The following is a 10,925-nucleotide window of genomic DNA, read 5'->3' as shown; positions in this document are numbered from 1 at the left end:
TAGAATAGGTACCTCTTAGTTTCAAAATACTTACAGTATAAATGATTTGTAATTTTACAGGTTGTTACCCCTTTATTCCCCAAACTTCGCATATTATTCCCTTATACCTATGGAGGTACTGAATAGGTACACTATAATTACAAAAAAGTTACGCTGTAACTTCAGTTTACTTGCGCAGTTCTTTGCAGGTTGCATATCTGGTTGTTACCCCCTTATTACCCAAACGTAACACATTGTTCCCTTATACCTACACGTACGTTCTTTATAGGTACACTATAATTACAGAAACGTACACCGTAAATTCAGTATACTTACGTAGTTCTTTGCGGGTTGTAATCTAAAGCGTTACCGGTTTCTTCACTTATTTTAGTGGTGAGCTAGGGTTGGTCATCTATCTGTACTCCCAACTTTTGTTCCCCGGCATGCCTAGCATGTCCAAGATAGACTATTATCCTGTTCATGTTATGCTCCAAGTCAAGTCAAGTGAAGGTTTCTTTCTCCATTCTGTCACCGATGGAGTTTTGGTTCCTTGCCGCTGTCGCCTTTGGCTTGCTTAGTTGGGGAAGCTTGATATTTGACAATATTATTGACTTGACTGCACAGACACTATTTGAAGAGAACTGAACTGAGCTGAATGTTGACGTCACTGAATCAGCTATGAACTGACTTTACCTTGAAAACTGACTGTTTACTATTGTCCTCTGTTTAGAGCTGCTTTACAGCAGAACTGAATTGTTTGCATTATTGAAACATTATTCCTTTTTAACACTGTAAAGCTGTTTTGACAATCTGTATTGTAAAAAGAGCTAAATAAATAAAGGATATTTCACTTGACATAACCCTGTGCGTGTACTCTATTGTCTAGTAAAGTAAAGCTGTGACAGTTGAATGCATGATGTGTCTAATATTCCACACTTCATTTTTTTCACTTAATTAAAGCTGCAGTCCGTAAGTTTTGCCTCTTTGTCGCCATCTCTGTTTGAAACCTGCAATTGCAGTTACTTGTGGAATTATCTTCCTTGCGTGGGTTGTGCGCCGGCACGGCTCCAGCGTGGATGAATCTAATGTTTTGAGGAGTATGTGTGGCAGTCAGTCACTGCACCAGTGTGAATACTGTATTTATGAATCACAGATTCTAGCCTACGTCTTGGAATATATGACCCAAATAAGAATTTTCATCGGATATTGTCATCAGAACAATTAAGTAACAAGTCTGCCCCTTTTGTTCTGACCAACTGAAGGAAAAAAACATTACAATAAATCGCGCTGCCTATGTGTTTCATAAACACATAATCCTTTCTGGATTACAATCTGCCATCAAAATGATAAATGTAATTATTCCAGCTGCTGTGAGATAAGGCTAACGATCCACCACCTGCAGCATCTGCACATGCAATATAGCCTTTTAGCCGGGACTCAGTCTTTATGTTTACAGACGTGATGTAATGATGCAGCAGCATGCTCGAATTTTCCGCGAAAACCTACCCGTACCACTCAAATTAGAAAACATTATTGTAAGATAACCGTTGTGAATCGGGCTAAAGTAAGGCGATAGTTTTGAACACTGGCTGGTTATGTACTTGCTCAAATATTGATTTTGGATCATTTTTAGCCAAAAAAAGTTACGGACTGCAGCTTTAACTGCATCATCAAGATATTTGAAGTACACTAAGAATGGAAAAGTACAAAACTGAGCCACCTCTGGTTCCCTCATAGGAACTTTGCCTTGCTGCTGATTATCGCTGCAGGAAAGTGTTGACTGTAGACATAATTAATTCTAAAGAAGAACCTAAGAATCTGTTTTGATGATATCTCTATAAGCGTGTAGATGAAAGGGAAAGGGAAATGCACATGAGAAAGCACTCAGCCTGACACTCCTACATCCTCAAAATCCAACATCTAACAAAAATACTTTTAAAAGAAAGACACTGAAAAAAATGTATAGATGCCTTAAAAAACATACATACCTATTTTTAATTTCCGTAGATCTGTAAAACATAAAATGAAAGATTTTGGATAAAGATCATCAATGTTCCTACTAGAAGTGGTACAGATGTATTTTGTAAGAGTCACCGTGGGTTCAGGTGTTTTTCTTTACCTTTCAGTGACCACTCCTTCCTCCTCATTGATCGAACACTCATCATACTCTCACTCTCTGCTAATGTCGACACTGCCATAGAAACCACACACATACAAAGACACTCTTATAAGGTTCTCTTCATAAGTGACTTTCATTCTCAGGATATACGGCTTGCCATAGAGTTTCTTGTTAGTTAACCGTAGTGTGCTGTTAATATTGTGTTACTCATTTGTTCCTGTGTGGTTATTTATTAATGACGGAACAGTATTCCAAAGTGTTTGTCATTCTGTTCCTTAGCACTATGCAATGTAATGCAACTAATGCTGTATTACTGCATTTATCACACGGCAGTGTCTCACCAGAGTGCCGGTAATGCACTTCCCCACAGCGTATGTCATCCAGTCTTTCCCGGATCTCTCCTAAAGCTGCTTTGACGTCCCCAAATGAGAAGCGTAGGGTCAGCTCATCCACCTCATGCATGTCCATATCTGAGTCCTGCAAGGGACTGTTGGCTTCCTCAAAACTCTGTCATCATAAAAAGATTATCATATTCAAAAAGAATCTGGTGGAATGGAACACGATGAAGATAAAACACCGTATGTTGAGGTATACTGAAATGTAATAATGAGACTGAGCGAGTATCTGGTTCATTAGGGATCCTGCCCCTCATCCACAATCTGTGGTTTCTGCAGATCTTTCTATGCACACATCTAGCTTCTGCCACTCAGAGGACAGCTATAACATTTGTGTGTAGGGTGACAGGAGCAATTCAGATACAACTTTATTCAAAATGACACTTATTTAGCACATGCTCTCCCTGTCAGAGCCAGACAAAGATCGTTGTTGTCCCCCTTGCCTCTCAATTATTCTGAGAACAACACTCACCTCTGAGACAGTAAACACGTATCTGATCACAACAGTTGAGCACAAACTCAAACAAATATGCCTAATATAAATAGCAAATGCAAACATCTTGGGCCTTTTGTCCCTGTCACTCACTTTTTGTCATCTGTCACTCACTCAGTGATGTTGTGACACTAGGGCTCACTCTTGGGAGCCCCAAACACCTCTGATACTTCAGAAAAGACCAATGAGAACTGATGAGGGGAATTTACATTTCACTCCTCCGGACATACAGGTATATAAATGGCAGCTTGCTCCACTCATTCAGATTTGCTCTTCAGTGCCGAGAAGACGTGTCTTTGATTCTCTCTTCATTCACCTCTGCCTAGAAGCTTTGTTGGATTCCTGTACAGCACATTTCAGCGGTTCTCTCTCCCACACACACCATTAAGTGCAAGAGAATTCTCCTTCAACGAGCAGTTCAAAGAAAAACAAAAATTCTCCATGAAAGAGAAATTTCTTCTAAAAGAGTCACACTGATAAAAATGTCGTTTTAAAGATGCCATTTCGTCAGTGGGTCGTCTGGATGCAGTCTCTCCCTCAGATGGCCACGATCACTGCAACAGTTGTTTGGGCCCATCAGAGAGTGATGTTGACCTTTTAATGCTGAAGACTTACCTGGGTCTGGGTCCTCATTTCATTTTACATAAAATATCCTACAGTTCAACTTAGAAGTAATGCCATTACTGTAAAGTAATACAGTTTTGTTTATACTGTATTTGTGATGCACTGTGATGGTTTCACCTTTCCACCAGAGAAGGAATAAACAACCCGTTCTCACTCCGAAGTCATCAGAAACTGAAGCATGTTCAAGTGCCTTGCACGTCACTATTAAGACCCTAAAGGTACCCCCTGGCTTTGTTATATAGACGAACTAGGAACGCCACAGCGTTTGAGGAAAAGACCCAAAAATGATCATGTCTCCATCCGCTGTAATGCTCAGTCATCCACACATTCAAAAATCGCACCTAAAGAAGCATTATGTCAGCTTTGACTGTAAAATGCCATTGACTCGTGACCGATCGCATCATACTAAAAGATTTATCTTTTGAATGAGATGTGACTGCGTTAATGGAGCATGAACATTTTCAGCAGTTAAAACCTTAAATTTCATTTTAAGTTTCTCACATAAAGATATTGTATGGCATCAGAAGACTTGAAATGCACCATGCATCGTTTGTGTGTGTGTATGTATATACTGTATATTTTATATTATATACATATTTGTCAGTTTTTGCAGTACATTACTGTCGTTGTATTTTTATCTGCTTGTTCTGTGAGGGTTCGGGTGGGGTTAAGTTAGGGGTTATTATAAATGTTACATTAGGTTAGGGGCTAGTATAAATATAACATTTTACAGATGTATGCAAAAAACTAAATATGTAATCAGTTTTATTCTACAAATAAAGACATTTGTGGAGACATTTTAGCCAGAAAACTATAATGATGAGAGATGCATAAAACAAGCATTTGTAATGACGTTCCTAGTTTGTGGATGTAGTGACACGTAGACCGTAATTCAGTGTTTGATGCCTTGGGAGTGAGAATGGGTTGCAATAAAAGGATGAAGCAATGGATGTGGTTAACAAAAAAAAAAAAAAAACACATAATCTCGGGTGTTTGTTGTAAGACTGCATCTTTGTACCTGAAGGAAGCCGATATGGTCATCCGAAATAGCCTGTGCCTCTAGTCGACCTCGGCGCTTTTGCAGCTGCGCTAACTTTGTCTCAAGCTGGGTGACGATGCTTTGTCCTCGTCCAATCACAGCCTCTCTCTTCTCCTCAATCCCGCCCACCAGCTCGCTGCGGATGCGATCTACCGAGTGTGTGACGTCAGACAGGAGCTGCTCCACCTCGGACAGCTCAGCCTGAGCGTAGCTCTGTGAAAGACATTGTACATGACAAACCTGCACTGCAAACATAATGAGCACCATTCACATGGACAGTTCAAAATATTTTCGGTACAGATGTTTATTAAAAGAATGATTTTAGCAAAGTTTTTGAAATAAGTGGAGACAAATGATTAAACATCACTGTAAAAAAAACCAGTACATTTTCACAGTAGATTTTAAATCTATAGCTCTTCACACAATTAAAGACAACTATACAAGATTTATTCATCTGTATGCTGTAAACTTCAATGACAATAAAGCTTGACTATAGTTTTAAAATACCTGCAAGGCATGTAGTTTGCTCTTCAGCTCAGTCAGCTGGGCATTTCTTTTGTCAATACATGTCTGAAGGTCCAGTTCTGTTTTCCCCAGGAGTCTCTATGAGGTGAGAAAAAAAAATTTAATCTCTTAGATCTAAAATCTCTCTTTCCCTCAGTCTTCTGTGAAGGACTAAATATCAGCCATAAATGATAAAGTCCACACCTTGTCTCTATGATGTTCTGCTGCTGAAACACAGCTGTGGCCCTGAAAGGCCTCAAAGTATGCCGTGATATGGCTGGGTCATAGGTCTCTCTTTATGGTTAGGTGTTATTTAAACATTTAATGGAAGTCAAAAGAGTCACAAGAGCACATCTATGTCTCTACAATGTTCTGATCCACAGATATTCCCATGATGCTTTTTTCAGTGTAAAGGCGCTTTCACACCGAGTGCGAAACGATTGATCGCCTTCTGCTAATTCTCGCCTGCACTCTAGGTGGCACTGACCAACAATGCATTTTTCCTCAGTTATGTATCTCGTATATGGAGTTAACAGGCTTGTTCGAGATGCATGCGCTGCACAGACCGATCTGCGTATGACCAATCATACATACAGAATCATAGCTCAATGGTGTGGGATGAGTAAGGTGCCAAAGTTTTGTCCAGACCAAGAATATGAGATAATAACAGTGATGCTTTGCTACAGCAACATTCTTTTGAGTAGAATACAAAATTATGTTGGCATTAGTGGAATTGCATTGTCATGGTTCAAATCTTGACCATCATCAATTCATAGCAGTAAATGACGAGATATCATATCGATCACAAGTACAGTATGGAGTGTCACAAGGCTCAATACTAGGACCATTGCTTTTCACACTTTACATGTTACCCTTGGGAGATATCATCAGAAAACACGGTGTTAGCTTTCACTGTTATGCTGATGATACTCAGCTCTATATTTCTTCATGGCCCGATGAAACATACAAATTCACAAAACTATGCATTTGTTAATTATGTTAATTATATGTTAATTATTGGACCAAAAACCTCCGCACGTAATAACCTAGAACACTGTCTAACACTTGATGGCTGCTCTGTTAATTCCTCGTCATCAGTTAGGAACCTAGGTGTGATATTTGATAGCAATCTTTCCTGGTAACACTTTATTTTGATAGTCCACTTTAGACATTCTACTACCTATAAACAAATTTGCAACTACATGTCAACTAGCAGTCATTATAGTATTAGTAGACTGTCTGCTTAATATCTACTAACACTTTATTTTGATGGTCACTCAACAGATGTTCTACTGACTATAAGTAACTTTGCAAGTACAGCAACTTATTCTACTAACCCTAACCTAACAGGCTACAAACAAATGCTAAAAAGTTAGTTGACATGTAGTTGCAATGTTACTTACAGTTAGTAGAATGTCTAGGACTATCGAAATAAAGTGTAACCTCTTTCCTTTGAAAGTCATGGGTAATTCTTTATAATAACTTTCATTAATAAATCATTAACAAACATTATATAATGCTTGATGGATCATTAACCTAACAGGCTACAAACAAATGCTAAAAAGTTAGTTGACATGTAGTTGCAATGTTACTTACAGTTAGTAGAATGTCTAGGACTATCGAAATAAAGTGTAACCTTTCCTTTGAAAGTCATGGGTAATACTTTATAATAACTTTCATTAATAAATCATTAACAAACATTATATAATGCTTGATGGATCATTAGTTAATATTTATTCAAAGAGTTAGAAACGTGAGATAATATATATTGTTTTGATAAATGAACAAGTATTTTCTTTTTAAAAAATGATTTGTTTTCCCCTGTTTATTTATGATTCAATGAATGTCCTGTTTAATGATATACTGAAGAGTAGCATACTAATGTGAGTGTTGAGGTGATGCAAACATTTTTGCAGCAAAATTACAATCTGTTATGTCTTTAGTAAGCATTGAGCTAAACTTAACCTGCCACCCTTTACACAAACCTTGATAAAGCAGCTAAAAGTCCAATCCCCATAAAGATATTAAATGATTAGTGATCGTTTATAAACATTTACAAATGATGAATAGTTTCCACTTTAGATTGGGTACTGCAAAAACATGAACAAATAATTAATAGATTATTTGTTAAGATGTGTAAATGGAGGTCTACACAACAAACAAGACCAACAAATGAAGATCATATGAACTGAAAGTTTACTGACATTTGTGAGCATTAACAAGAACATTATCTCATATTTCTAGATATGTGAATATACTGTATATTAACTAATGATCTGTTAAGCATTATATAATGTTTGTTAATGATTTATACATGAAAGTTATTATAAAGTGTTACCACTTCCCATAACACCCGATGTACTTGCTACATCGTTAGAAGAATGGCATCTACGCTAATATTAGTCTGTTTCTTTCTTATTCCAAGGCACGTTGGGGATGCTTAATTTCTGGCGATATTGTTGACTTGATTGCACAGAAACTATTGGAAGAGAGCTGAACTGGATGATGACACTGAATCATCAATGAACTGACTTTAGCTGAAAAATTGACTCCTTGTTATTGTCTTCTTGCATTACTGACAAACTATGTTCCTGTTTGACACTATAAAGCTGCTTTGACACAACCAGTATTATATAAAGTGCTATACAGATAAAGGTGGAGAAAAAGAGAAAGAAAGCAAGCTCCACTAAGAAGAAGAACAACAACAAATACAATGATAAAAAGAACACTAAGAAAAACAATAGGTGTTTTGTAGCACCTTTAGTGCTCTGCTCCTAACTATAGATTAGTAATGTTAAAGTGATAGTTCACCCAAAAATGAAAATTCTGTCATCATTTATTAAACCTCATGTCATTCCAAACCTGTATGAGATTCTTTCTTTTGTTGAACACAAAAGAAGATATGTTTGAAGACATTATGAAGCAAATGTAACCAAACAGTTGATGGTAGCCATTGACTTCCATAGTGTATATATATATATATTTTTTTTTTATATTTAAATGGAAAATTGAATATTATTCTGAAGAAAGAAACTCATACAGGTTTGGAACAACTTGAGGGTGAGTAAAAAAATGACACCGAATTATCATTTTTGGGTGATCTATCCCTTCTTGTCTCTTGCCATTGTAGTTTTGAGCTGCAGTGAAAACATATTTCCACATGATCATTATTCTAAAAAGAGAAACTGTTACCTGCTTGCTAGCGCGTTCTGTCTGCACTGAGACTGTGGTGTGTGTGCGGTGTTCCTCCAGCACACAGATCGCACAAATACACTTTTGATCCGTGCGACAGTAAACCTCCATCAGCCGGTGGTGCTCCTGGCAGGTTCGGCCTCGCAGGGCCTCATGAGGATCCAGCAGTTGATGGGAGGCGTAGAACAACGTCTGCTGATGTGGCAGTACGTGAATCTCACAGTATGATGCAGTGCACGTCAGACAGGAGCTGACAGCTTTCTTTTTCTTGCCACTGCAGACGTCACATAAAATCTGCTCTGCATCAGCTAGCGAAGCTCCGGTAATAACCGCTTTTTGCCTTGGCTTCGGTTGAGGAGGCCCATCGTAGTGCATCTCTTTATATTTCTGAGCGATATGTGCAAACACACGGTTTATGCTGAGCTCAGGACGCTCCTCAAACACCCGTTTGCACAGTGGGCAGGTGCAGACGGAGCTGGAGGCCCAGTAGCCCCCGATGCAGCCCTGGCAGAAGTTGTGTCCGCATGGCGTGGAAACAGGCTTACTGAAGAGATCCAGGCAGATGGAGCAGGTCAGCTCCTGCTCAGAGAAAAGATCACTGTCCAGCTGGGCCATCTTGTGCTTCTTTGACTGCCTAGAAAACACAACATATCCAAGTGTTGAAAAATGATCAACCTGTGACTCTGGGGTAGCTGTTGTCAACCGGGGGCCACAGTTTTCAATGAATTATTATTGATTTAAATAATATAACTCTAATTGACATTAAAATGCTGGATGTAAAAAAACATAAAATCAAGATGTAAACTGAAATCATATTTCTTGCTTATTTAGAGTGTGTAATTTTCCCTGCTTACTGTAATGTAGATGAACTACATCGGGACTGCATCACACCTTAATCAGAGAAAGAACACTGACTGTTGCGTGTGGGCTTGAAAATGTGTTTTCATGATGACGAGTGGTATTTGACTCGGTTTCTAATAATTCTATATAAATGGTCATGTTCAAAATTTCCTGCAGAACTACATACAAACAGAAATGTATTTTGTGTTTGGTGTCGATCAGCAGTGTGCAGTATGCATACGCATTTGAACTATTTCTATATATTGCTTTGTGTGCAAATTGATGTTAAACATTACAGACATCTGTAGTAACAATCACTTTACAATCAAAAACGTTTGAAAACTTTCATGTGGTACGCAGAACAACGGGTCAGTTTAGGTCATGGCATGGGCTGTCAGGCATTGCTGTCCCGTGGTGGTTTGGAAAACTAATATGGCTGCTTGAGTATTTCCAGTGACTAGTAGTTTCCCCGCTAATAGTTTAGAATTCCATGAGCACTGCAGGCATAGATATCACACTGCCAATCATGACCAAACACAAGCACTAAACCAGCATTAACCAGCATGGGACGTGTAAGCTGGACTTTTCACAGGGAGGTGCCTGGTTATGAACGCACAATCATTTGGTATTAAATGTGCAGACATATCTCAGAACAAAGGTCATGTGCACAAACATTTTGTAAAATGCTGTAAATCAGGTTTAACAACGTCTGGTTTAGTTCCTTTACTGAGATTGCTAAATACTGTTCCAACATGCCGTGCATAAACTGCATCTAATGTCATTTATAATAACCATGTTGTCCTCAATGGTCCAGTTTGTTAGAGCATGAAATTATTTATTTAGTATACAATGTCACTTAGCAGGTGTTTTATGTATTTGTTTGTTGTTCATTTATTTATTTATAGACACTTGCATGGCTCTGTTTGTAAGTACAGTCAGTGTTTAATCTTTTTCACGTTTCCTTGGTTGGTAGATGCACCGGGGACCTGATTATAGCACTTACAACCTGGAAAAGTCAGATTTTCATGATATGTCACCTTTAAGAGAACAGTGCTGGTAGTCGATGGATCTGATGAAGTGTAGACTCCAAACCAACACCGTGACTGCATGGAAGAACACTAATAGACAGTCTTTACAGTCCAACTCTACGTGTTAAATAAATAAATAAAACACTTGAACCTGAACACTAATAAAAGATGCTTAATGAATTGATACTTTAACAATGAAATGGATTTGTGTTGAGAACTGTGATAATGATTTTTGATATCATGGTTATAAACTCTAGTAAGTAACACCAGCCTTCAAAAGCTATACTGAAAGCAAAGCAGTCTTTATGAATATAACAGATCCACAGCAGCACAGTGAGGACATTCTCAAAGCTCATATAGCTGACTTACCTCTGATTTGTTTCCGATGTTTTGTTGAATGTTGAATTATGCTCCTCTTTTATTGGTGTGCAGTGAATCTTTTTGTCTTGACAGTGCAGGTCTCTGTGTTCATGGTGTCTTGTGTATGGCTATGCGAGCCTGTCCAGTTGAACATGTTTTCCTTTAACACACACAGGGATTGGCCACGGCTCCCAAAAGTAGTCAAGTAAGTCTGACAGGCTAGGCTAGTGCAAATTAGACACAGTGACAATACGTGAGAGGAACAGAAGTGTGTCAGATAAGGAAAATCACCCTTTGAAACATAAGTAGATGTGACAGTGTCAATCAAAGAAAACCACTGAACAATGCATCA

General features: G+C 38.3%; 1 protein-coding gene across 1 annotated transcript in view; it reads right to left on the bottom strand.

Annotated features, from left to right (window-relative positions):
• Positions 1 to 10,647, bottom strand: part of btr30 (bloodthirsty-related gene family, member 30) — a 15,221-nt gene extending 4,574 nt beyond the window's left edge. The window contains exons 1-7 of the mRNA XM_016575296.1: positions 10,583 to 10,647; positions 8,346 to 8,979; positions 5,157 to 5,252; positions 4,629 to 4,862; positions 2,440 to 2,605; positions 2,099 to 2,170; positions 1,968 to 1,988 (exon numbers count right to left, since the gene is read on the bottom strand). Coding sequence (XP_016430782.1) covers positions 1,968 to 1,988; positions 2,099 to 2,170; positions 2,440 to 2,605; positions 4,629 to 4,862; positions 5,157 to 5,252; positions 8,346 to 8,960 — 1,204 coding nt within the window. The 5' untranslated portion in view covers positions 8,961 to 8,979; positions 10,583 to 10,647. The remainder of the gene's footprint in view (positions 1 to 1,967; positions 1,989 to 2,098; positions 2,171 to 2,439; positions 2,606 to 4,628; positions 4,863 to 5,156; positions 5,253 to 8,345; positions 8,980 to 10,582) is intronic.
• Between the last annotated feature and the right edge of the window lie 278 nt (positions 10,648 to 10,925).

This window comes from Sinocyclocheilus rhinocerous, unplaced genomic scaffold (assembly GCF_001515625.1).
Source record: "Sinocyclocheilus rhinocerous isolate Xijiao unplaced genomic scaffold, SAMN03320098_v1.1 scaffold2398, whole genome shotgun sequence".
NCBI classification, from domain to species: Eukaryota; Metazoa; Chordata; class Actinopteri; order Cypriniformes; family Cyprinidae; genus Sinocyclocheilus; species Sinocyclocheilus rhinocerous.
Note: the sequence above shows the minus strand (reverse complement) of the source record. Positions and strands in the feature narration are given on the sequence as shown.